This window comes from Macrobrachium nipponense, chromosome 8 (assembly GCF_015104395.2).
Source record: "Macrobrachium nipponense isolate FS-2020 chromosome 8, ASM1510439v2, whole genome shotgun sequence".
Lineage (NCBI taxonomy): Eukaryota > Metazoa > Arthropoda > Malacostraca > Decapoda > Palaemonidae > Macrobrachium > Macrobrachium nipponense.
In genome coordinates, this window is record NC_087203.1 from 68,813,172 (window position 1) to 68,835,968 (window position 22,797).

At 47.0% G+C, this 22,797-nt stretch overlaps 1 protein-coding gene across 1 annotated transcript in view; it reads right to left on the bottom strand.

The window, feature by feature from the left end:
- LOC135222821 (adenosine 3'-phospho 5'-phosphosulfate transporter 2-like) overlaps nucleotides 1-2,786 on the bottom strand; it is an 82,768-nt gene extending 79,982 nt beyond the window's left edge. Inside the window, exon 1 of the mRNA XM_064261129.1 lies at nucleotides 2,590-2,786. Coding sequence (XP_064117199.1) covers nucleotides 2,590-2,757 — 168 coding nt within the window. The 5' untranslated portion in view covers nucleotides 2,758-2,786. The remainder of the gene's footprint in view (nucleotides 1-2,589) is intronic.
- Between the last annotated feature and the right edge of the window lie 20,011 nt (nucleotides 2,787-22,797).

Here is a 22,797-nt window from a genome sequence, read left to right on the forward strand (position 1 = left end):
GAAATGGATTAACCCTTAAACGCCGACTGGACGTATTTTACGTCGACATACAAAAGTTTTTTTTAAAATTTTGCGGAAAAATACTTTTAGGCCTACCAGCCGAAAACTCTTGAATCACGCGCCTTGGGGGATGCTGGGAGTTCACGGATCAAGGTGTTGTTTTGTTTACAATCGTTACGCAGGTGCGCAAGCGCGAATTTCTTTCTTGCCGCACTAAAAAGTATATCTGTGACACATCTCGGAAATTATTTCGTCACTTTGACATAATTTTTTTACCATTTTAAATTAGCCGTTACATGGAGTATTATATATGAAAATGTGCGAATTTTTATGTAGAATACAACAAAAAAATACTCATGATTGTAGCCTTTATCAGTTTTGAGATATTTTCATATAAATAACGATAAGTGCCAAAATTTCAACCTTCGGTCAACTTGGACTCTACAGAAATGGTCGAAAAACGCAATTGTAAGCTAAAACTCTTATATTTTAGTAATATTCAATCATTTAACTTAATTTTGCAACTAATTAGAAGTCTCTAGCACAATATTTCGATTTATGGTGAATTTATGAACAAACTTTTTCCTTACGTCCGCGCGGTAACTCTTCCGAAAATAATCATACATGCGATTGTGGTAATGTTTGCACCATTTTAAAATTAGCCGTTACATAAAGTTTTATATATGAAAATGTGTGCAATTTCATGCACAATACAACTAAAAACAACCCATGGTTGTAGCTTTTATCAGTTTTGAAATATTTTCATATAAAAAATGATAAGTGACAAATTTTCAACCTTCGGTCAACTTTGACTCTACCGAAATGGTCAAAAACGCAATTGTAAGCTAAAACGCTTATATTTTAGTAATATTCAAGCATTTACCTTCATTTTGCAACAAATTGGAAGTCTCTAGCACAATATTTCGATTTATGGTGAATTTATGAAAAAAAAAACATTTTCTTTACGTCCGCACAGTAACTCTTCCGAAAAAATCATACGTGCGATTGTGGTAATGTTTGCACCATTTTAAATTAGCCGTTACATAACGTTTTATATATGAAAATGTGCGCAATTTCATGTATAATACAACAAAAAATAGTTGAAGGTTGTAGCTTTTCTCATTTTCGAAATATTTGCATATAAATCACGTATAAATAGAAAAAAAAAACCCACATTGGTCAAATTTGACTCTACCGAAAATGGTCGAAAAACGCAATTGTAAGATAAAACTCTTACAGTCTAGTAATATTCAGTCATTTATCTTCATCGTGAAACAAATTCGAAGTCTCTAGCACAATATTTAAATTTATGGTGAATTTAAAAAAAAAAACAAAAAAAAAAACTTTCCTTCCCTCCGCGCGCGGATTCTCCGCCACAAATCTCCGAAATTTGTAAGTCCCATTCTCGGAATATTTGCTCCGTTTCATATTAGGCATTTCATATAGTTTTATATATGAAAATGTGCGCAATTTCATGGAGAATAAAACGCAAAATATTTGAAAGTTGTAGCTTTTCTTATTTCCGAAATAATTGCATATAAAAAAATATATATAAAAAAATTCTACATTCGGTCAACTTTAACTCGTCAGATATGGTCGAAAACTGCATTTGTAAGCTAATATTCTTACAGTATAGTAATATTCAATCATTTGTCTTCATTTTGAAAGAAATTGGAAGTCTCTAGGACAATATTTAGATTTATGGTGAATTTTTGAAAAAAAATATGTGTTTACGTCCGCGCGTTACGAATTCATGCATTATTTTGTGATAATATTTTCTCTGTGTTGCTTTTATCGTTTTACAATTTGTTATATACCAAAATGATCGCAATTTAGTGTACACTACAACGAAAAAAAAGTAACTCGTTACCTTTAATCATTTTGCGCACAGCGCGATTTGAATACAATTATATATGAAATTTCGTTTTTGCGCTATCATATATCGCATTATTTATAGATGATAATGATAATTTTTTTCATTTCTGATGGTTGCATACTAAACCTCAGGCAATGACAAAAAAAGGAGCCAAAAATGAACTCTTAATCTTCAAAACTAAGCGCGCTATGATTTTTTGAAAAAAATATTTTTTCCGCTTCCGTGCTCACTCTGAAACGTCTCCGGCACACGGGAGACATTTTTTTTTACCGCTTCGGCGTTTAAGGGTTAACAAGCCTATCACTACATATCTTATCATGGAAACTGGATTCAAGATTTGGTAATCTGAAGAAGATAGACATGATCATAATTTTGAAAAAATATTTCACATGTTCCAGTGGCACCATGGAAAATAATACGTATATATACGTACGTACAATGAAAATACTTTGCTAAATATTTACATTGAAAATACTTTGCTAAATATTTACATTTAAAATACTTAGCTAAATATTTACATTGAAAATACTTTGCTAAATATTTACAATGAAAATACTTTGCTAAATATATTTACATTGAAAATACTTTGCTAAATATTTACAATGAAAATTCTTTGTTAGCAAACCTCACACAAACATGGTACTATATCTATATATTATACTATGCCAAGTTTGTACAAGAAATACACTATGATGTAAACCAACAATACTTACAAGAACGTATCCATATACAAGGTAAAAAATAAATACAAGCGATGACAAAACGAGGAACTGTGATATGCTAGGAACTGGAGCCACAGGTATATTGAAAAGCTTGATAGATTTGTTCTTTGGTTCATCCCGATCTCCCACAACAACAACAGTGCTTCTGCTGTCTTTCATGATTTTTCCTAAAATAACAAGGTATAAATGTATAATATGTGTAAACATGACATGCATCCATCTTAAACGAACTAATAAATACAAGCACTTTGAACACTTCTCAGTTTAATCTGAACCCACAAGCATAAGATTTATTAAAAAATAATAAAGTAAAAATCTGTACATAAAACATGTAACACAGTTACAAACCATCATAAGCAATCAGCCTCTGGACTGAATATCTCGGCAATATTCTAATTTGTAAAATGATCTTAACAGTGCGTTCAAATCATGGATTTTACCTGTTCAAATCCCACTTCATTTCCTTTGCAAGTGCCAATGTCTCTGCTGCAAAGAATTGTACTGTACTGAACTTAAACTTATGTCAGTTTTTAGTTCCATAAACAAAAGCTATTGAGATGGCTATGTCTGTCCATCTGCACTTTATCTGTCTACCCTCATATCTTAAAAACTACTGAGGCTAGAGGACTGCAAACTGGTATATTGATCATCTACCCCCCAATCATCAAACATAGTAAATTGCAGCCCTCTAGCCTCAATAGTTTTATTTCATTTAAGGCTAAAGTTAGCCATGATCGTGTGTCTGGCACCGGTATAGGTGCCAACAAGACGGGCCACTGCAGGACTGTGGCTGAAAGTTTCATGAGACACAGCTGAGAGAGTTTTTACTTGCTTTCTATCAATCTCACTACATTCAGCAGCCATTTTTCCTCCTGTCCTCTCAATACTGTACCACCAAAGGAACAAATCTCTCTCCATAGGTCCGCTGTTTCACTATGAGCATTAATATTTGGAGTTACATTTATAAGAAAAAAAAAAAAAAGTTCCATACTATCAAATGGTGTTGGGGGGAGGTTTTGAAGAGACATGCATAAAATAATGTAGGATTTGTGGAGGAGGGTGCCCTGCCTCTAACTCCCAGATATTTGATGGTACTCATTTACACTTGGGTAAAATGCAAGTGGGAACTGAACCCCAGAGCTCATGAATAGTACCCAACTAGTAATACTAATAATTTGTACTTTGCAATCTTGAACAATTCTTGACACACTCTGTTACAGAGGTTATAACCCTATATACCTCCAACAACAGCCTCATACTTCTTATTTCTGTTTTCCTTTTCTAGTTAAATTTCTTTTACTTACAGTGATTTTGAGTACTTTCCACTACATTTCACTTTCAGATTACATTATTTAGAATTTTGTATAATCCTCTCTTACTCTGCAGTTAACAATAGGGATGGATGTACAAAATAACACTGCTTAAGCATTAGGATCCTATGGGTCATCAGAGCTCCTTTTCTGCAATCTTATAGCTTCCATTACTTTGATAAACAATAGAAGACTCAGTGCTGGTCTTTCAAGGACATTTGCATTGAGCCCATCTTCATTTGATTTACCTGTTACTGTCTTCATTTTAATAGTACTTGTTGTAATAACAGTAACATCATAACTTCGATGAGTTTTTGGTACTCTCATCTATGGTAATTCTTTGTCATGGTAATCTCTTTAAATTACCTTTTTGCATGGTATTTCCCTACTAGGTGCCTTATTACAAAGGCTGTACAATTTTTTTCATTAGCATGAGCCCACACTGACATCTGATTTTAATAATTTTTAAAACCTTGAGGGTTCCCTTCCTTATCGCTGCCATTTTTGTGTCTTGATTCCGATCTAGATTGCACAATCATGTCTCTCTCTTTCAGATAACTAAAAATGGTCAGTGAACTATGTATAAAAGACGCTAAAAACACAATGGAAATTTCTACAGCAAGAGGAGATACTATCCAGAATTTAAAATTCCTCCATTTCTAAAAAGGCTTAATTCCTAAACACCCTTAAATACTAACCATTAGGAAAGGGATTTCACAATGTTATGTGTTTAATACTGTAAAAGATTGAAATCGGAAAAATGTATGCACTGTAATGAGAAAGGCATATTCTAACATAACCTTCCATATTCTAACATAACCTTCGTGTAACCTAACCTAGGGCTATAGGCTCACATATTATCCTACCTGGCCATGGTACTTCAGGGATGTATTATGACTGACTTTATGGCAGAGGGGAAAACAAATGGTAAACATTTTCCTAAGATTTTAGGGGAAGGTTCTTCTTTCACCACATCTTGGTTGTTACAGTGGCCCCTTGTTTTGATGTGTCACATTTTCCACATTTATTTTGTTGTGGATTTTTCTGGAACACATTATTCACTTGTCCATGGGGGAAATTTCACTAATTTGCAAATTTTTTAATAGAGCAATATTCACTAATTACTGTATTTTAAACTTATTGTCATGACTAAATACGATATTTTTATAAAAATTATATTGTTAGTATACAATAAAGTTTTGTACATACTTACCTGGCAGATATATACTTAGCTTACGTCTCTGACGTCACGACAGAATTCAAAACTCGCGGCATACGCGACAGGTAGGTCAGGTGATCTACCTTACCCACCGCTAGGTGGCGGGCGTAAGAACTGTGATGGTAATTGCTTCATAGCAAAAGAAGTTAAAGGAAAGGAGAATGCAATTTCAAGAAGTTCGGCAGTAAGGAGGCTTTCGCGCCTGTGTTGGAGGCGCCTGTCTTCGCGGTTTTTCTGGAATCGGCAGGAGTGTTGTGGATCTCGTCGGGACGTGAGAAACGCCGCAATTTCTGATGCAATACCTCGTCTAGATTCATCTAAGAAGTTCTAGAAATCCCTGGAGTCGGTGACGTTCGCCGTAGGCTCCGCCCCCAGAGTGCCGTATAAATACGACGAACGAACTTTGGAGAGCAGTGATCGTAAGAGGAAGAGATCGTAAAAGAGAGAGATCACCAGTTAGTAAGAGCCACAGATCAGATTATCATGAGAGATCAGCAGCAGCAGAGATCTTCCGTGAGATACGAGAAAAAGGAACCGACGAAGTATCAATCAAAAAAAAGAGTTGTTCGAGTGTTGGTTGGATATTGGTCTAGTCGTCTTCCGGTGTGGACGGCCGTGTTGTCTCTACGTTGAGCGGACTTCGGAGAAGAAAAGGGGAGAGTTCCTGCCTTAGGAATATGACAATTTGTCCAAAATTGCATTTTTCCTAACTATACAAACCTGAGGTCCTTTTACAATAGGAAGGTTACTAGCGGCAGCTGGATAGGTCGTAAGTTTTCGAACAAGGGGTTCGGTAGTTAACTGCTTGTCCCTGGGAGGTAAACAATCACTTTTGCTTTTGGCCCAAGCAAAAAACTGCAGAGTGAGGGGTGGCATGAGGTGGGACTATGTGTAAAAGGACCTCAGGTTTGTATAGTTAGGAAAAATGCAATTTTGGACAAATTGTCATTTGTTCCGACACGGCATACAAACCTTCGGTCCTTTTACAATAGGAAGACTCACTTCTTGGTGGGAGGAATCTGAGTCTTTTGTGAACAGACTGGTGTTCGTCCAACCTTGGAATGCCTCCCTGGTCGTAAGAGCGAGGGAGGGATCCAAGCCTCTGTCCGATTGATCGGGGTGTACACCGCAGTATCAATGGTCAGACCTCTGGACCAAGTACTAAGAGAGAGGCAAGCGTGTCTCTTTGTACCAGCAATGTAAGAACTTGTTCCTGTACAGGAGCAAATATAAAGTCATGGGTTTGTCTCTTGTTGGCATCCACTCCCCCCCCTTGTAGGAGGAAGTGGTGGATATTCTGCTTCTATCCCTAGTGAAAGGGATAGAATGGGGCTCTGTCATTTAGCTCACCTGCATCTCGTCCTCATCCAGCGTAGTGACGACCGTGACCCTCTGCCCACAGATAGAGGAGGAGGAAAAGATGGGAAGAGAAGCCAGTCACTCACTCATTCTCACATCCATCCGCACAGTCACACCAGGACTCGATGCTGTTCAGCCTGCGAGGGTCTGGGTTAGCTACACAACTTGTTGAGCAGCCACCACGGGTCCCAAGGAAAAGGTATCCAAGGACCTGTGGGCAATATCCCGAAGGTAGAAAGAGGTGAAGGTAGTCTGGTTAGCCCAGACACCTGCCTTCAGGACCTGCGCCACGGAGAAGTTCTTACGAAACGCCAACGAGGGGCCAATACTTCTGACTTCGTGATGACCTCACGCAGCCAGAACGAAAGAGTGTTCTTGGATACTTCTTTCTTGGTTACCCCGGTGCTAACGAAGAGGCGTCGACACTCAGGCCTGAGGTGCCGAGTTCTCTTCAGATAGCGCCGTAGCGCCCTCACAGGACAAAGCAGCATCTCAATCGCATCATTATCGGTGAAGTCCATTAGGGAGGGAATCGTGAAAGACTCGAACCTGTCGTCAGGGACCGAAGGTTTCTGAGTCTTCGCAACGAAGTTCGGGACAAAATCGAGCGTCACAGATCCCCATCCCCTGGAGTGTCGTACATCGAAGGAAAGACCATGAAGTTCCCCTACTCTCTTCGCCGATGCCAGGGCCAGCAAGAAGAGGGTCTTGAGGGTCAGATCCCTGTCTGACAACTCTCGGAGTGGCTCGAAGGGTCTTCGAGTCAAACTCCTAAGGACGAGAGTCACATCCCACGCAGGGGGCCTGAGTTCCCTGGGTGGGCAAGACCTTTCGAAGCTCCTCATGAGCAAGGAGATCTCGAACGAGTTCAAGATATCCAATCCCCTCAGTTTCAGGACTAGTGCCAGGGCGGCTCTATATCCTTTGACTGTGGGGACTGAGAGGAGCTTCTCTCGGCGAAGAAAAACGAGGAAATCCGCTACCTGCTGAAGAGTGGCTCTGAGAGGAGATATACCCCGTCTACGACACCAACCACAGAAGACGGCCCACTTTCCCTGGTACACAGCTGCAGAGGACTGACGGACGTTTCCAGCCATCTCTGTTGCTGCGCTACGAGAAAAGCCTCTCGTTTGCAAGAGATGGTGGATAACAGCCAGTCGTGAAGACGAAGGGACTGGACTGTTTGGTGGTACCGCTCTACGTGTGGCTGGACGAGAAGGTTGTGCCAAGGGGGAATCTCTCTCGGTTCTCCTGCGAGAAGAGCCAGCAGGTCCGGATACCAAATGGCCTGGGGCCACCAGGATCATCCTGAGATTCGGGGTGACCAGTGCTCGACTGATCACCTTGCGAATCAGGCTGAACGGGGGAAAGGCGTAAGCGAAGAGGTTGTCCCACGGATGTTGAAGAGCGTCCTCTGCAGCTGCCCATGGGTCCAGCACGGCTGAAAAGAAAACCTGAAGTTTTCTGTTGTGCCAGGTGGCGAAAAGATCCACGACTGGTCGCCCCCACAGGTCGAAGAGCCTTTCCGCCACGTCCTGGTGTAGAGACCATTCAGTCCCTATCACCTGATCCCGACGGCTGAGCTTGTCTGCTACTACATTCCTCTTCCCTGGAATGTAGCGTGCCGACAGCTCTATTGAGTGAGCCTCGGCCCACTCGTGCACCTGCCGAGTCAACTGGTACAACGGGAGAGACACTAGGGCCCCCTGTTTGTTGACGTAAGCCACCACCGTGGTGTTGTCGCATATTAACACCACTGAGTGTCCCATCAAGCGGTCCTGAAACTCTTGGAGCACGAGAAACGCTGCCTTGAGTTCCAGTACATTGATGTGAAGGTGCTTGTCGTGCTCGTCCCACACTCCTGAAGTCAGCAACTCCTCCAGGTGTGCGCCCCACCCCTCGGTCGATGCGTCTGAGAACAGCTGCATCTCCGGGGGAGGAGTGCGTAGAGGCACTCCCTTTAAGAGGTTCCTGTCGTCCAGCCACCAGGCTAGGTCCTACCTTACCTCCGGTGTCAGCGACACTGGAAAGCTCGGGGGAGCCGTTGCCTGTGACCAACTTCTCCGCAGGTGAAGACGCCCATGAGGGACTAACTTCTCGAGTGACGACAGGTGTCCAATCACGACTTTCCATCGCTGGGCTGCCTGTTCCTGCCGAGACAGGAACTGGTTGGCTGCCTCCCTGAATCTGCTGATCCGCGAGTCTGCGGGGAAGACTCGCCCTGCTACCGTGTCGATCAGCATACCCAGGTACTTCATCCTCTGCTTGGGTTCGAGATCGGACTTCTCGAAGTTCACAACGATCCCCAGATCGCGACAGAACTCGAGTAGCCGATCCCTGTCCTGTAGCAACTGCGAGCGGGAGCTCGCCAGGACTAGCCAATCGTCGAGATACCTCATCAGACGTATCCCGTGCGAATGGGCCCAAGCAGACACCAGAGTGAACACTCGCGTGAACACCTTTGGGGCGGTTGAGAGACCGAAACAAAGTGCCCTGAATTGGTACACCGTCCCGTCGAGGATGAAGCAGAGGTACTTTCTGGAGGACTGATGGATGGGTATTTGGAAATACGCATCCTTCAGGTCCACTGAAAGCATGAAATCGTTCTCCCTGATGGAGTCGAGCACGGAGCGTGCCGTCTCCATCATGAACCGGGTCTGGCGAACGAACCGGTTCAGGAGAGAGAGATCTATCACCGGGCACCAGCCCCCCGTAGACTTCTCCACCAGGAAAAGTCGACTGTAGAAGCCCGGTGACTGATCCGTGACGATCTCTACAGCTCGTTTGCTCAGCATGGTCTTGATCTCCTGTCTTAATGCTACGTCCTTCGAAGAGCCTGGAACGTATGATTGCTGTTGGACCGGGTTGGAGGTGAGGGGTGGCCGAGATTCGAAGGGTAATAGATATCCATCCCGAAGGACATCTACTATCCAGGTCTCGGCGCCGTAGCGATGCCAAGTTGCCCAATGGCTGGCCAGGCACCCCCCCACTTCCGGCAGCAGGTGAGGGGGAACGCCGTCCCTAGCGTTTCCCCCCTTTCTTCCTTCTTCCCCCCCATTGACTTCTTCCCAGACCTCGCGAGAAGGAAGGCTGAGAGGAGGGCTGTGGTTACGGCCCCCCTTTGCAGAAGACGAAGAAGACAGAGTCTTTCCACGGGGCTTTGACGCGACTACCGTCTTAGCCACCGTGGAAGCGCTAGCCGAGCTCTTTGGCTTGGCCGCAGTTCGAGGCTGCCCAGAAGCCTTCGAAACTGCCTGGTGTACCAGACGGTTCACCTGTCATCAGTGCGCCCCCGTTCTGTCCACCGCAGCGTCCACCATCTCTCCTGGGAAGAGAGATGAGGAACTCCGTAAAGGTCCATTACGAAGCCCTAATGCCGCCTCACGCCCAGCCGCCCTGGATACTCGAGTAAGGACAGCGTCTCTACGTCGGAGTACCAGGTTGGCCCACAGGTTTACCGTCTGGTGGGCTAGGAAGGAGATGGCTCTTCCCCCAGACTGGCAAAGCCTCCTGAAGGCCGAGTCCGTTCTTCGGGAGAGAATTCCCCCGGAAGTTGGCCTGTCGACCTTAGACACTGTGAGGGACCACAGATCTATCCAGGAGACGGCCTGGAAAGCTGCCATGGCAGTGGATTCCAGGCCAAGTGCCTCTTGCTGCAAGAACCATAGGTTCTCTGACAGGAGCTGCTGCAGAGACACCACCGGTGTTAGCCTGGCTAACTCCGGGTTCACCTGTTTGGGCGGCATCGGGTCTTCAGACGGCACGTAGAAACGCCGCTGTCGCAGTAGAGGAGGCGGAAGTACTTGCTCGACCTGCCGGACTTGAGAGAGCCGTCTTGCCCGGAGACAAGATACTCAACCTGGTCCAGAACCGAGTCGGCGAGCTCCGATCGCGGCAATCCCACCGTCGGTCTGGGTTCCCTCTTCAGGCCCCAGAACGACTCGAGCCGGGACGTGGGCTCGGAAGGTGGGAGTGGCGATCCTTACCCGAGGTCGTTGTGCTGACAAATCAGCGCAATTACCTCGGCAAAGTTCCTCTGGATCTCCGGAGTGACTGCATCCTGAGGAGTAGGACCGTCCAGTCCCTCGAACAGGAGCAGCTCCCGAGACCCTCCCCCCTCGAGGGGGGGAACAGCGACAGACCCCTCTCGGTCTCCTCCAGCCACTTGCGCATACGTCCTGGCCGGTCCTAGAACCGTGCCTGGCACTTAGGGCGTCGTGGTGGGATCATGAGGGGCGCACCCCTCATGATCACTCCTCAATACCTCGCTCCTCCCGGTGTAGCCTGAGGAGGTTTGAAAGGCACCGGGAGAGGGCAGACCTGACGCTCCCCCCGCCCCCCTCGCTCGTGGCAGAACCAGCAGGCTTGGAGGGCTGCAGGCGATCGTCAACCCGCGGTGGCGATCGAGCTGCAGGCCTGGTCGAACCGTCTCGCTGTGGAGAACGGCTGGACTGAGCACAGCGGAACCGATCTCGAGTGTCAGAAGAGCTGGTGCTGGTTGCCGTACCCGAACGCTCTCTGTGAGAGCGACGGTCAGGCGACCTGCAGGCTCCACTGTCACGGTGAGACCGGTGCTTGTCCTCACGGCACGTCACGTCGCTGGTGCCAGCCGTGGCTGGCACCGGCGAACGGGGGAACCTCTTCCCAGCCTCAGCCCGTGGCCAGTCGTGGACCGTCACGTCAGCCCGGGTAGCCAGCTGGTCGCCGCGAGAGCTGGTCTGGTGAGAGTCGCGTGAGCGGCTGTCACCAGTCTTCCGCTCCGTGCCGTGAACCTGACGCTGAGCGGGCTCAGAGGTCTGGTTCCTGGCTGCACGATCGCTGGTAGGCGACCGTACACTCGGTACCTCCCGCGAACGAGAGGCCGAGACGGAAACCTGATGCAGTGGCAGAAACCACTGACACCAGGCGAGGAAGTGCCGGTGTTAGCCGACACCCCTCTGGTCCCCGTAGTCTTCTTCCTTGCGGAAGAAGAGACAGGCCCTGCTCCCGAGGGAGCAGGATGACCAGCGGAAGAACCCTCCGTCTCACCGGAGCGAGACGGGCCCTTAGAAGCTCCTGAAGGAGACTTCTTAGGGGGGGAGGAGGCAACCTTCTTCTTCTTAGGCTGTGAAGCCTTAGAAGATGAAGGGGGAGAGGCGGCAGACGACAACGACGACGAAGAAGACACCTTCCTCCTCTTCCTCTTCTTCTTCGTCAGCTTCCTCAGGACCGATGTCAAGTCAGCCATCCAGAGCGGAGCCGGGGCTGCTGTTGCCGAAGCAACAGGGCCTGGATGCACCTGTCCAGACAGACCGACATCGGGAGCATGCGGTTGCCACGAACAGGAACGACATCAGCAGGTGCAGGCATCACAGGAACAGCAGGAACAGAGACGGCAAGAACGGGTACAGGAACGGCAGCAGTGGTCGGCAACATCACATCACTCGTCAGCAGCTGGGCAGGTACGGCTGGTACGGCAGGAGGTACAGTCAAGCCAGGAGGATGGACCAGCGACACCGACACCCTTGGTACTGGCGGGAGGTCCAGGGGAGAGCTCTTCAGGCACACGAAGTCTGGTCGAGGCAGCACAGCAAACCCAGGCGGCGGTGGCATCACACTCCCCCGTGGTACGGCGATCGGCCCCTGCACCGATGAAGTTGGTGTTTCAGACACCGCATGCGGGGAATACACCAGATGAGGAGGTGAAGCATAGCCAGGGGTCGACAAGGTCGTGGTAGTGGTGGTCACCGTGGCATGCGTGACCGCAACCGAGCCAGCTAGATGGTAGAGCAGCCCCTGGACACTCGGCACGCCCTGCAAGCCCAACGATGCCCACACCTGTCCAAGGTCGTCCCTCGCAGCAACAGCACCTGAGGAAGCAAAGGTCGGGTGGTTAGCAGGAGCCTCTACCCGTCTGCGCGGTGTAGACGAACGGATAGAGGACCCAGAATACAACTCTACGTCAGGGTACCTAGCGCCCTCCTCCACACTCGACAGATCGGGTGAGGAGAAGGACCTGGAAACCACCCCCGCAGGGGAAGGCGCCAAACGTGGGAGCTGAGCCGGGGGCAGGAAAGAAGATGAAGTGTCCGTAACCAAAGGAGTCGCGGGAGAGCTCTCCGACGACTCCTTTGTCGGCCTTCGCTTCTTCCTACCCTCGTACATGCCCCACTGCGCATCCGACCAAGACACACATACATCACAAGGCTCGGCGCGGGTACACTCACGCCCCCGACACCGAGCACATAGCACATGAGGATTGATTTCAGGGAAGGAGCGGAATTTTCCGCATTTACGCCCCTCAGTTCCCGGGTACAATCGCCGGATGGTAGCAGGGCACGGAGAATCCATGATCGATCAAATAATTCACTTGAATAAATGAATAATTACAAGAGAAATTATTGTACTTACAATAATCTTCACAGAAAGAGAGAAACACAACCATACAAACAAGGAAAGCAAACGACGAAGAAGCGGGCAGAGAGCGTAGAACACACACGTCCACTCGCTGTGAGGCCGAAAGCAAAAGAGATTGTTTACCTCCCAGTCACGCGCGCGCGCCTGTCGGACAAGCAGTTAACTACCGAACCCCTTGTTCAAAAGCTTACAACCTATCCAGCTGCCGCTAGTAACCTTCCTATTGTAAAAGGACCGAAGGTTTGTATGCCGTGTCGGAACAAAATGATATTGTTAAGATACAATAAAGTTTGTTCATACTTACCTGGCAGATATATATATAGCTGTATTCTCTGAAGTCCGACAGAATTTCTAAAAACTTACGACACACGTAGTGGGAGTAGGGTGGTTAGTACCCATTCCCGCCGCTGGGAGGCGGGTATCAGGAACCATTCCCATTTTCTATCAGATTTCTATCTCCACTGTCTCCTGAGGGGAGGTGGGTGGGTACTTAAAATATATATATCTGCCAGTTAAGTATGAACAAACTTTATTGTATCTTAACAATATCATTTTGTTCATGAAACTTACCTGTCAGATATATATATAGCTGAATCCCACCTTTGGCGGTAGGAGAGACAGAAAAGGATTTTAGGAAACATATACATGTAGATGATTGACATCTTGGTTCCTTACCTGTTAGCATAGCTGACTTCGTGATTACTGTCACCCAAGCCTGCATCTGCTTCACTAGAGTTACCAACAAGGTAGTGACCTGTGTAGTTGGTGCGCTCTAGATGATCTGTCAACGGGGACGTGACCACAATGTGACTAGACCATGACCATACTTCCGAGGGCAACGAGGCAAAACCACCACCTAAGTTAGCCTAACACATACTCCCACATAAAAAGGCTAATAGAAGGGAAGTCCGCATTCGGCGGCCGACCCTACAACCATAAACATAACAAAGATTAAAAAACTCACCTACCCTTTTCTATGGGAAAGGATGAGTGCTACCTCCTGCCCCCAAAATAGTGTCTGCGGCGACGTATGGCCCAAGAGAGTAACAGTTTTCGTACGTCGTTCTCACCTCCCGTAGGTAGTGCGAGGCGAACACAGAGTTACTCCTCCAAAACGTGGCACTCAAAATATCTTTGAGGGCCATATTTTTCTGGAAGGCTATCGAGGTCGAAATAGCCCTCACTTCGTGAGCGTTCACTCTCAACAGTCCAAAATCACTGTCCTTGCAAGAAGAGTGCGCCTCCTTTATGGTGTTCCTTAAAAAGAATGCCAGTGCATTCTTGGACATGGGCATATCTGGTCTCTTAACCGAACACCATAAGTTCTCCGCAGAACCTCTACAATTCCTTGTTCTCCGAAGGTATTCTCTTAGAGCCCTGACAGGACACAGGACTCTTTCTGGCTCTTGACCAATGATCTCCGCCATACCCTTGATCTCAAACTCCTTAGGCCAAGGGTTGGAGGGGTTCTCATTCTTAGCCAGAAACGTCATTCCCAAAGAGCAGACCGCATTATGCCCTTTGAAGCCGATGTGCTTACTAATAGCTTTTATCTCGCTAACTCTCTTCGCCGTTGCCAGAGCAGTTAGGAATACAGTCTTCTTCGTCAAGTCTCGCAAAGACGCAGTGTGAAGAGGTTCAAAGCGACTTGACATTAAAAACTTTAGGACCACGTCTAAGTTCCAAGAAGGCAACTTAGGAAGAGGTACCTTGGTGGTCTCAAAAGATCTCAAAAGATCATGGAGATCTTTGTTATTGGCTAGGTCTAGACCTCTATGACAAAAAACCACAGATAAAACACTTCTGTAGCCCATAATGGTCGACACTGCAAGCTTCAAATCTGAGATAAAGTAGGAAGTCGGCGATCTGGCTCACAGAGGTCAAGGTAGAGGAAACTCCTTTCTTCTTACACCAGCTCCTAAAAGCTGTCCACTTCGATTGGTAAACCGCGATTGATGATGGTCTCCTCGCGGTGGCGATAGCTTTAGCCACCGGTCTCGAAAAACCTCTCGCTCTGGCCAGCTTCTGGATAGTCTGAACGCAGTCAGACTCAGAGCGGAGAGGTTTTTGTGGTACCTCTCGAAGTGGGGCTGTTTGAGTAGATCTCTTCTAGAGGAAGAGATCTCGGAAAATCTACCAGGAATGACATCACCTCTGTGAACCAGTCCGCTGCGGGCCAAAAGGGGGCGATTAACGTTAACCTCGTCCCTTCCGAAGCTGCAAACTTTCTCATCACTTCCCCCAGGATCTTGAAGGGGGGAAATGCGTAGAGATCTAGGCCCGTCCAATCCCATAAAAGGATGTCTACTGCTACTGCTCCCGGATCGAGAACCGGGGAGCAGTAAAGAGGAAGTCTCGTCGTTCTTGAGGTTGTAAAAACGTCCACCAAAGGACATCCCCAAAGACCCCACATCTCCTGGCATACGTTCTGATGGAGGGTCCACTCTGTCGGCAGCAACTGTCCTTGTCGACTGAGGAGATCCGCACGGACGTTCTCGACTCCGGCAATGAACCTTGTCAAGATCGTGATTTCTCTCTCCTTCGCCCAAAGCAGAATCTCTTTCGCTAGAGCGACGGGAGACTTTGTCTTGAAAGAACCGGAGCGCTAACTGAACCGCTGCCAGCTCTTTGAAGTTGATATGCCAGGCTACCTGTTCCCCTCTCCAGGTATCTGACACTTCCTCCCCCCCTAGTGTTGCTCCCCACCCCGTGGATGACGCGTCGGAGAACAACACTAGGTCGGGGTTCCGAAGCTTGAGGGACATGCCCTCTGACAGCTTCAATGGATCGAGCCACCATCTTAGATGGCTCTTTACCTCTTCTGAGATGGTCAAAATCATTTCGAGGTTGTCCTCCTCTGTCCAGCTGTCCGACAGGAAGAACTGAAGAGGTCGAAGGTGTAGCCTCCCCAGGGAAACAAACTTCTCCAGCGAGGAAATGGTCCCCAGCAGACTCATCCATTCCCTCACCGAGCACGAATCCTTCCCTAGAAAGGCTGACACTTTTTCTATGCCTTGTTGCTGACGTTCCTGGGACGGAAAAGCCCGAAAAGCAACTGAATCCATCTGAATCCCCAGATACACGATGGACTGTGTTGGGGTCAGATGTGACTTTTCGAAGTTCACCAGAAGTCCCAGGGACGCAGCTAAAGACAGAGTCGTTTGCAGGTCCTTCAGGCACCGGGTCTGCGAAGAGGCTCGTATGAGCCAGTCGTCCAGATAGAGCGAGATCCTGATGTTGGAAAGATGGAGCCACCTCGCCACATTCTTCATTAAGATGGTGAACACAAATGGGGCCGTACTTCAGTCCGAAAACAGAAAAAGAGCCTTGAACTGAAAGAAAGACCTTCCTTTCAGGACGAACCGAAGGTACTTCATAGATTGGGGATGTATCGGGACGTGAAAGTAGGCGTCCTGAAGGTCGAGTGATACCATCCAATCTCCAGGTCTTAAGGCCCCCAGAACTGACTGAGGTGTCTCCATCTTGAACCTCTGCTTCTCTATAAAGAGGTTCAGACAACTTATGTCCAAGACCAGCCGCCACCCTCCCGACTGTTTCGGAACTAGAAACAATCTGTTGTAAAATCCTGGCGTTGCCAGGTCTAAGACCTGTTCCACTGCTCGCTTCTTGAGCATCTGCTCGAGCAGGTCGAAGAGTATCTTCCGCTTTTCTCGAGGATACGACGGGGACAAGTCCCTGGGAGTGGAAGTCAGCGGGGGTGGCTTTACGAAAGGGATTTTGTACCCCTTCTCTATGATGTTGAGAGACCAGGTGTCCGCCTCTCTCTCTCTCCAGGCTTCTCCAAACAACTGCAGCCTGGCTCCTACCGGTGACTGAAGGACGGATCTCTCACTTCTTGCCCCTAGACTTAGCCGGGGCTCTACCTCTAGGAAGACTTCTTCCTCGGGGTGAAGATCTAGCTGAAGTTCCTCCAAAAAAGGGCTTCTACTTTCTACTAGATTGGGCTCCTGAAGACGTGGAAGGGCCAGTAGGACGTCGCGACGACTGAGCCAAAAGGTCTTGAGTGGCTTTCTCTTGAAGGCTTACTGCCAGATCCTTCACCATAGCCTGGAGGAAGAGATGGCTCGAAAAAGGCGCATACAAAAGCTCTGCCCTCTGTGCGGGAGGGACAGACTTAGCAGCAAAATTGCAATAAAGCGATCTCTTCTTTAAAACGCCTGCTGAAAAATGAGAGGCTAACTCCTCCGAGCCATCCCTGACGGCCTTGTCCATGCATGACAACACACTGGACAGCTCCCCGAGGCTAATCGAATCTGGCTTACGAGACTGGTTGTCTAACACTCCCAGACACCAGTCTAAGAAGTTGAATACTCCCAAGGACCTGAAAAGGCCCTTCAAAAGATGATCCAGTTCAGAAGTCGTCCACGAAACCTTCGCTGAAGCTAAGAGAGATCTCCTAGAGGCATCCACAACACTGGCGAAATCTCCATGCGCCGAAGTAGGAACTTTCAGTCCCAACTCCTCACCAGTTTCGTACCACATCCCTGCCTTACCGCTAAGCCTAGACGGAGGCAGGGCGAAAGTGGTCCTTCCTTGTGCCTTCCTAGATTCCATCCAGGTATTAACCTTACGGAAAGCCCTCTTGGTCGATAGCGAAGTCTTCATCTTAACAAAACCAGGTGCTTTGCTTGCTTTCGACGAAGAAAACTGCGAGGGAGAAGGCGGAGCAGAAGGAAGGAAGGTATCCCCGAACGAATCACGGAGAAGCCGAGCTAAGACTTGGTAGTCCGAAGAAGCAGACGTCGAAGGTTGATCTCCTTCAACCTCTTCCGAAGAGCAGCTTAACTCTCCTTCTTCCTTACCAGAGTGAAACCCCGAAGGAAGAGGCAAAAGACCCTTCGCTCCGAGTCTCATATCTGAGCGATGTCGAGAAGAAGTGGGGAGCGGATCCGAACCAGAATCCTTCACAGTCACAGGGTCAACTAAAGCTTGAGGTGAACGTGATGTTGCACGTAGACGTGAAGCGTCAGCAAGAGACTCAGGAAAAGCGTCCGAGTGAGAGCGAACTTCCACGTTCGCATCCAAAGCGCTTTTACGAACTCCTCTACAAGCGTCCAGCGGAGCGTCCATCCTAGCGTCCATGCGAGCGTCCCTCCGAACGTCACGCGAAGCGTCCTTACGAACGTCCCGCGAAGATACCGGAACTGCAAACTGACGAGCGTCACGTTGATCGTCGACACGAGCAGGTCTACGAGGAGCAGAAAAGGAAGACGCTTTTTCCTTACTACGAGGATCCAAACGTACTGAAGTCCGTCCAACAGGCTCTACTTCGTCGTCCACAAAAGCGTCGAGATCGGAATGCCGATCATCCTCTCGCCGAGAAGAGAGGGGAGCGCGATGAGACCTCTCTCTCTCCAAAGAAGAACGAAGTCTAGAGGGCGAAACAACCGGAGACGGGGAAGAACGAGAAGGCGGAGGAGACTGTCTGGTCCTTTTGACCGGCAGTCTGTCATCCTTCCTGCGACGAGGAACCGTCTCCCTCTGCCTAAGCAAAGCATCCAGTTGACGTTGCATAGCGAGTATAACTTCAGTCTGAGAAATCTCCTTGCGAGGAGAAGAGCTGTGCCTGTGAGAAGGCGAGGGGCGAGGGGACACCTTCTTCCTTCTCACAGGAAAAGCCCTGGCTCTAGAGCGACTGGGGCGCTCGAAGGCGTCATCGTCAGATGACGTTCCTAGTCTTCTTCTGGGGCGGAAAAGCTACTCTTTCCGGAGAAGACGCCAATCAGACAAAGCATGACGTGAAGCGTCTTGATCTTGAAAGGTCCTCTTCAGAGGCCGCGAATCCGGACGAGATTCCCACCCCTTGCGCGGGGAGGACGCGTCGGAGGACGAAAAACAATCCTTAAGGAGGCATGCTCGAGCACGCTCCTTAGCAGCCTGGGAAGCGTCTACAGGAGCTGCTGAAGGGACGTCAGATCGGTGGGGGATCCCCGTAACCCTCCTTCAGCCTTCGACATGCCCTCTCCCTGAGTCCTGGGAGTCCGGCAGAGGTCCCAGCCCAGAGGCGCTATAGGGCCGATCTGACGCCCCCTCCACTTCACTAGGGGCACTATCACTGCACTTAGCACTTTGCCTATTTTCAAGGGCAAGCACTTTGGATTCGAGCGTTTTCAAAGAATCCAAAATAAGCGAAAGGGCATTACCCTCCGCAGACACCACTTGAGGGCCCGAAGGCAACACTACGGGGTTAGGAGTTACAAACTCTACAGGAGGGTTAGAAGGGGATACATTAATACCCTGTCTGCTACCCGATTTACTCCTGGTAGGAAGACCTCCTGATCCTGTCACGCTCTAATTTATTAACGTAGGATTCATACGTCTTCCATTGCACATCAGTCAAACTTTCGCATTCAGTGCAGCGAAAATCATACATACAAACTTGTCCCCTACAACCTTTACATACTGTGTGAGGATCAACCAAAGCCTTTGGTAGCCTCACCTTACATTCATCCTTCATGCACACCCTGGCGCTAGCCAAACTAGACCCAGACATCTTATTCAAGGAAAAAACCAAGCCAAAATCTAAACAATCCAAAGTCACGTATGTCTAGCTATCGATCCAATATCAAAAAACCCAAAAAGTCAAGAGGATACTTAAGCAAGAACAGTTTTCCAAAATCCTGAGGCTGAGGTGATGTAAACAGTTGTTTACAACACCGGCGACAGAAGAAATCTGATAGAAAATGGGAATGGTTCCTGATACCCGCCTCCCAGCGGCAGGAATGGGTACTAACCACCCTACTCCCACTACGTGTGTCGTAAGTTTTTAGAAATTCTGTCGGACTTCACAGAATACAGCTATATATATATCTGACAGGTAAGTTTCATGAACAAAATAAAGATTTATGTGAGAATTAGATTGTATTTTGTACATAAATAAATGAAAGTCAACCACCTTTCTGGCCAAGAGAAGTGGGTTGTAATGACAATTCATCTCGAATTGGTACGACAGTCAAGATGTCATGACGTCGTAATACAGACCTGAAATAAAGATCCAAATTCCAAAATTTTTACTCAAAACACCATTATATTTTATAAAACTTACATTACATACATAATATACTTTACACTGTATGTAATATATATTACACTGTATGAGACTTATCTATATTAATAAAAAAAAAATAGGCATTTACGCAAGTGTATGCCCGGATTGTGCACGCGACGATACCACACCATCTTGGATTTAAAAAGGCACAAGATATTGGTACAGCAGCCGTATACTGATCACAATAGATATTGGTATGGCTGTGAATTGCGCACGCGTCAATTTCAGACTTTCTGCTGTACAAATAACATAAGTGTGGTGGGGGCACATCAGATTCTGTCAGTGGTGCTGTATTGCGATCTTGACTTGCTGTAGGCACGGCAGTTAGCCGTATCCTTTACTAGTTTGCTAATCATACAGCAGTTGCTGTACACTGTTGCTAATAGCTATAGTTACGGCACTAGAAGATCAGCAACAGTAGTAATAATAGTCAAACTGAATTGTTTCATTGACCATGTTCAATTCAAAATGCCAAAGTGAAGCACCATACTGTCTTCACCAAAGCACCAAAACATTTTGACAGTAAATGAAAATATAAAAAAATTACAGTAATACTTAAACATACTTAGATTTTGACTAAATACATGAAAAATAAAACTAAACTAATCTATCGGTGTACTTCAAAATTTAATCTTCTTTGAATCTTGTCTGAACCGGGTAATAATACATCAGTTTTTGCCAAAAACCAGATGTTTTCAGGTTTCAACGAGCTGAAAAATGCAATAGACGTCTACGAAGAGTCAAACTTCCAGAAATTGTATATCCATAGGTCACGAACGATCAAATCGACCCTGAAAAGAGCTCTGAAGAGAAGATTCAAAGAAGATTTGAAGTATACACAGAAATCGTGCTCTGCTGTATTCATGGTGGTAAGGAAAACTACCAATGTCAATCCTCTGGTAAACGGCCCAATCAATCACAAGTAATCATCCAAATCAGGTCTATATTAACAGCATGTTTCCCATATTGGACGCACTGCTGACTGCTGCACTACTTTGCTAGCTAGGCCTAAAATCTTTGAATCTCCTCTTCAGAGCTCTTCTCAGGTCCGATTCGATCGTTCGTGACCTATGGATACACTATTTCTGGAAGTTTGGCTCTTCATAGACGTCTATTGCCTTTTTCAGCTCATTGAAACCTGAAAACATCTCTTTTTCAATGAAAACATGATATTGTAATGATACAATTAAGTTTGTTCATACTTACCTGGCAGATATATATAATTAAGTACCCACCCACCTCCCCTCAGGAGACAGTGGAAATAAAAATTATGAATAGAAAATGGGAATGGTTCCTGATACCCGCCTCCCAGCGGCGGGAATGGGTACTAACCACCTGACTCCCACTACGTGTGTCGTAAGTTTTAAATTCTGTCGGTCGTCGGAAATTACAGCTATATATATATCTGCCAGGTAAGTATGAACAAACTTAATTGTATCATTACAATATCATTTTGTTCATGAAACTTACCTGTCAGATATATATATAGCTGAATCCCACCTTTGGTGGTGGGAGAGACAGAATAGAAGATTTAGGAAACACATATATGCAGATAATTGATATCTTGGTTCCTTACCTGTTAGCATAGCTGGCTTCGTGATTACTGTCACGTAAGTCTGCTTGTGCTACTAGAGTTGCCAGCAAGGTAGAGACCTATATAGCTGGTGCACTCCAGATGATCTGTCAACAGGGGCGAGACCACGACGTGACTAGACCATGAACCATACCGATGAGGGCAACGAGGTAAAAATACAACCACCTGGCTTAGCTTACCAAAGGTATCCCACTTAAACTAAGCTAATGGAAGGGAGATCCGCCCCAGGCGGTCACCCCACAACCATAAAACACAAGTTAAAAACCCACCTAATCCCTAAAGGATAGGATGAGTGTTACCTCCTGCCCCCAAAACAGTGTCTGCAGCAACGTATGGTCCGAGGGAGAAGCAATTTTCGTATGTCACTTTCACCTCCCGCAGGTAGTGTGAAGCGAACACCGAATTGCTTCTCCAAAATGTGGCATTCAAAATGTCCTTGAGCGCCATATTTTTGTGAAAAGCTACCGAGGTAGCGATAGCTCTCACCTCGTGGGCTTTCACTTTTAGAAGCTTCATATCACTATCACTGCACTTATCATGAGCTTCTTTAATCGTACTTCTTAGGAAGAACGCCAGTGCGTTCTTCGACATAGGAAGATCAGGTTTTTTCACTGAGCACCACAAATTGTCAGAAGAGCCTCTGCAGGCTTTAGTTCTCTGCAGATAGAATTTTAGAGCCCTGACAGGACACAGGACCCTCTCACATTCATTTCCCACTATTTCTGACAACCCTTTGATTTCAAACGTCCTCGGCCAAGGGTTGGAAGGATTCTCGTTCTTTGCTAAGAACGTAGGACTTAAAGAACAAACCGCATTATGGTCCGAGAACCCAATCTGCTTGCTGATAACCTGGATTTCGCTAACCCTCTTCGCCGTCGCCAGAGCGGTTAGGAAGATAGTTTTCTTCGTCAGATTCCTCAGTGAAGCTGAATGAAGCGGTTCGAACTGACCTGACATCAGGAACTTAAGCACCACATCTAAATTCCACGAGGGTACTTTAGGTTGAATGACCTTCGTAGTCTCGAAAGATCTAATGAGATCATGAAGGTCTCTATTATTTGTCAAATCTAGTCCTCTGTGCCTGAAGACTACAGAAAGCACGCTCCTGTAGCCTTTAATTGTGGGAACAGCTAACTTCACTTCCTCTCTCAGATAAAGAAGGAAATCAGCTATCTGGCTCACAGAGGTTGTGGTGGAGGAAATGCCCTTCTTCCTGCACCAGCATCTGAAGACAGCCCACTTCGATTGGTAC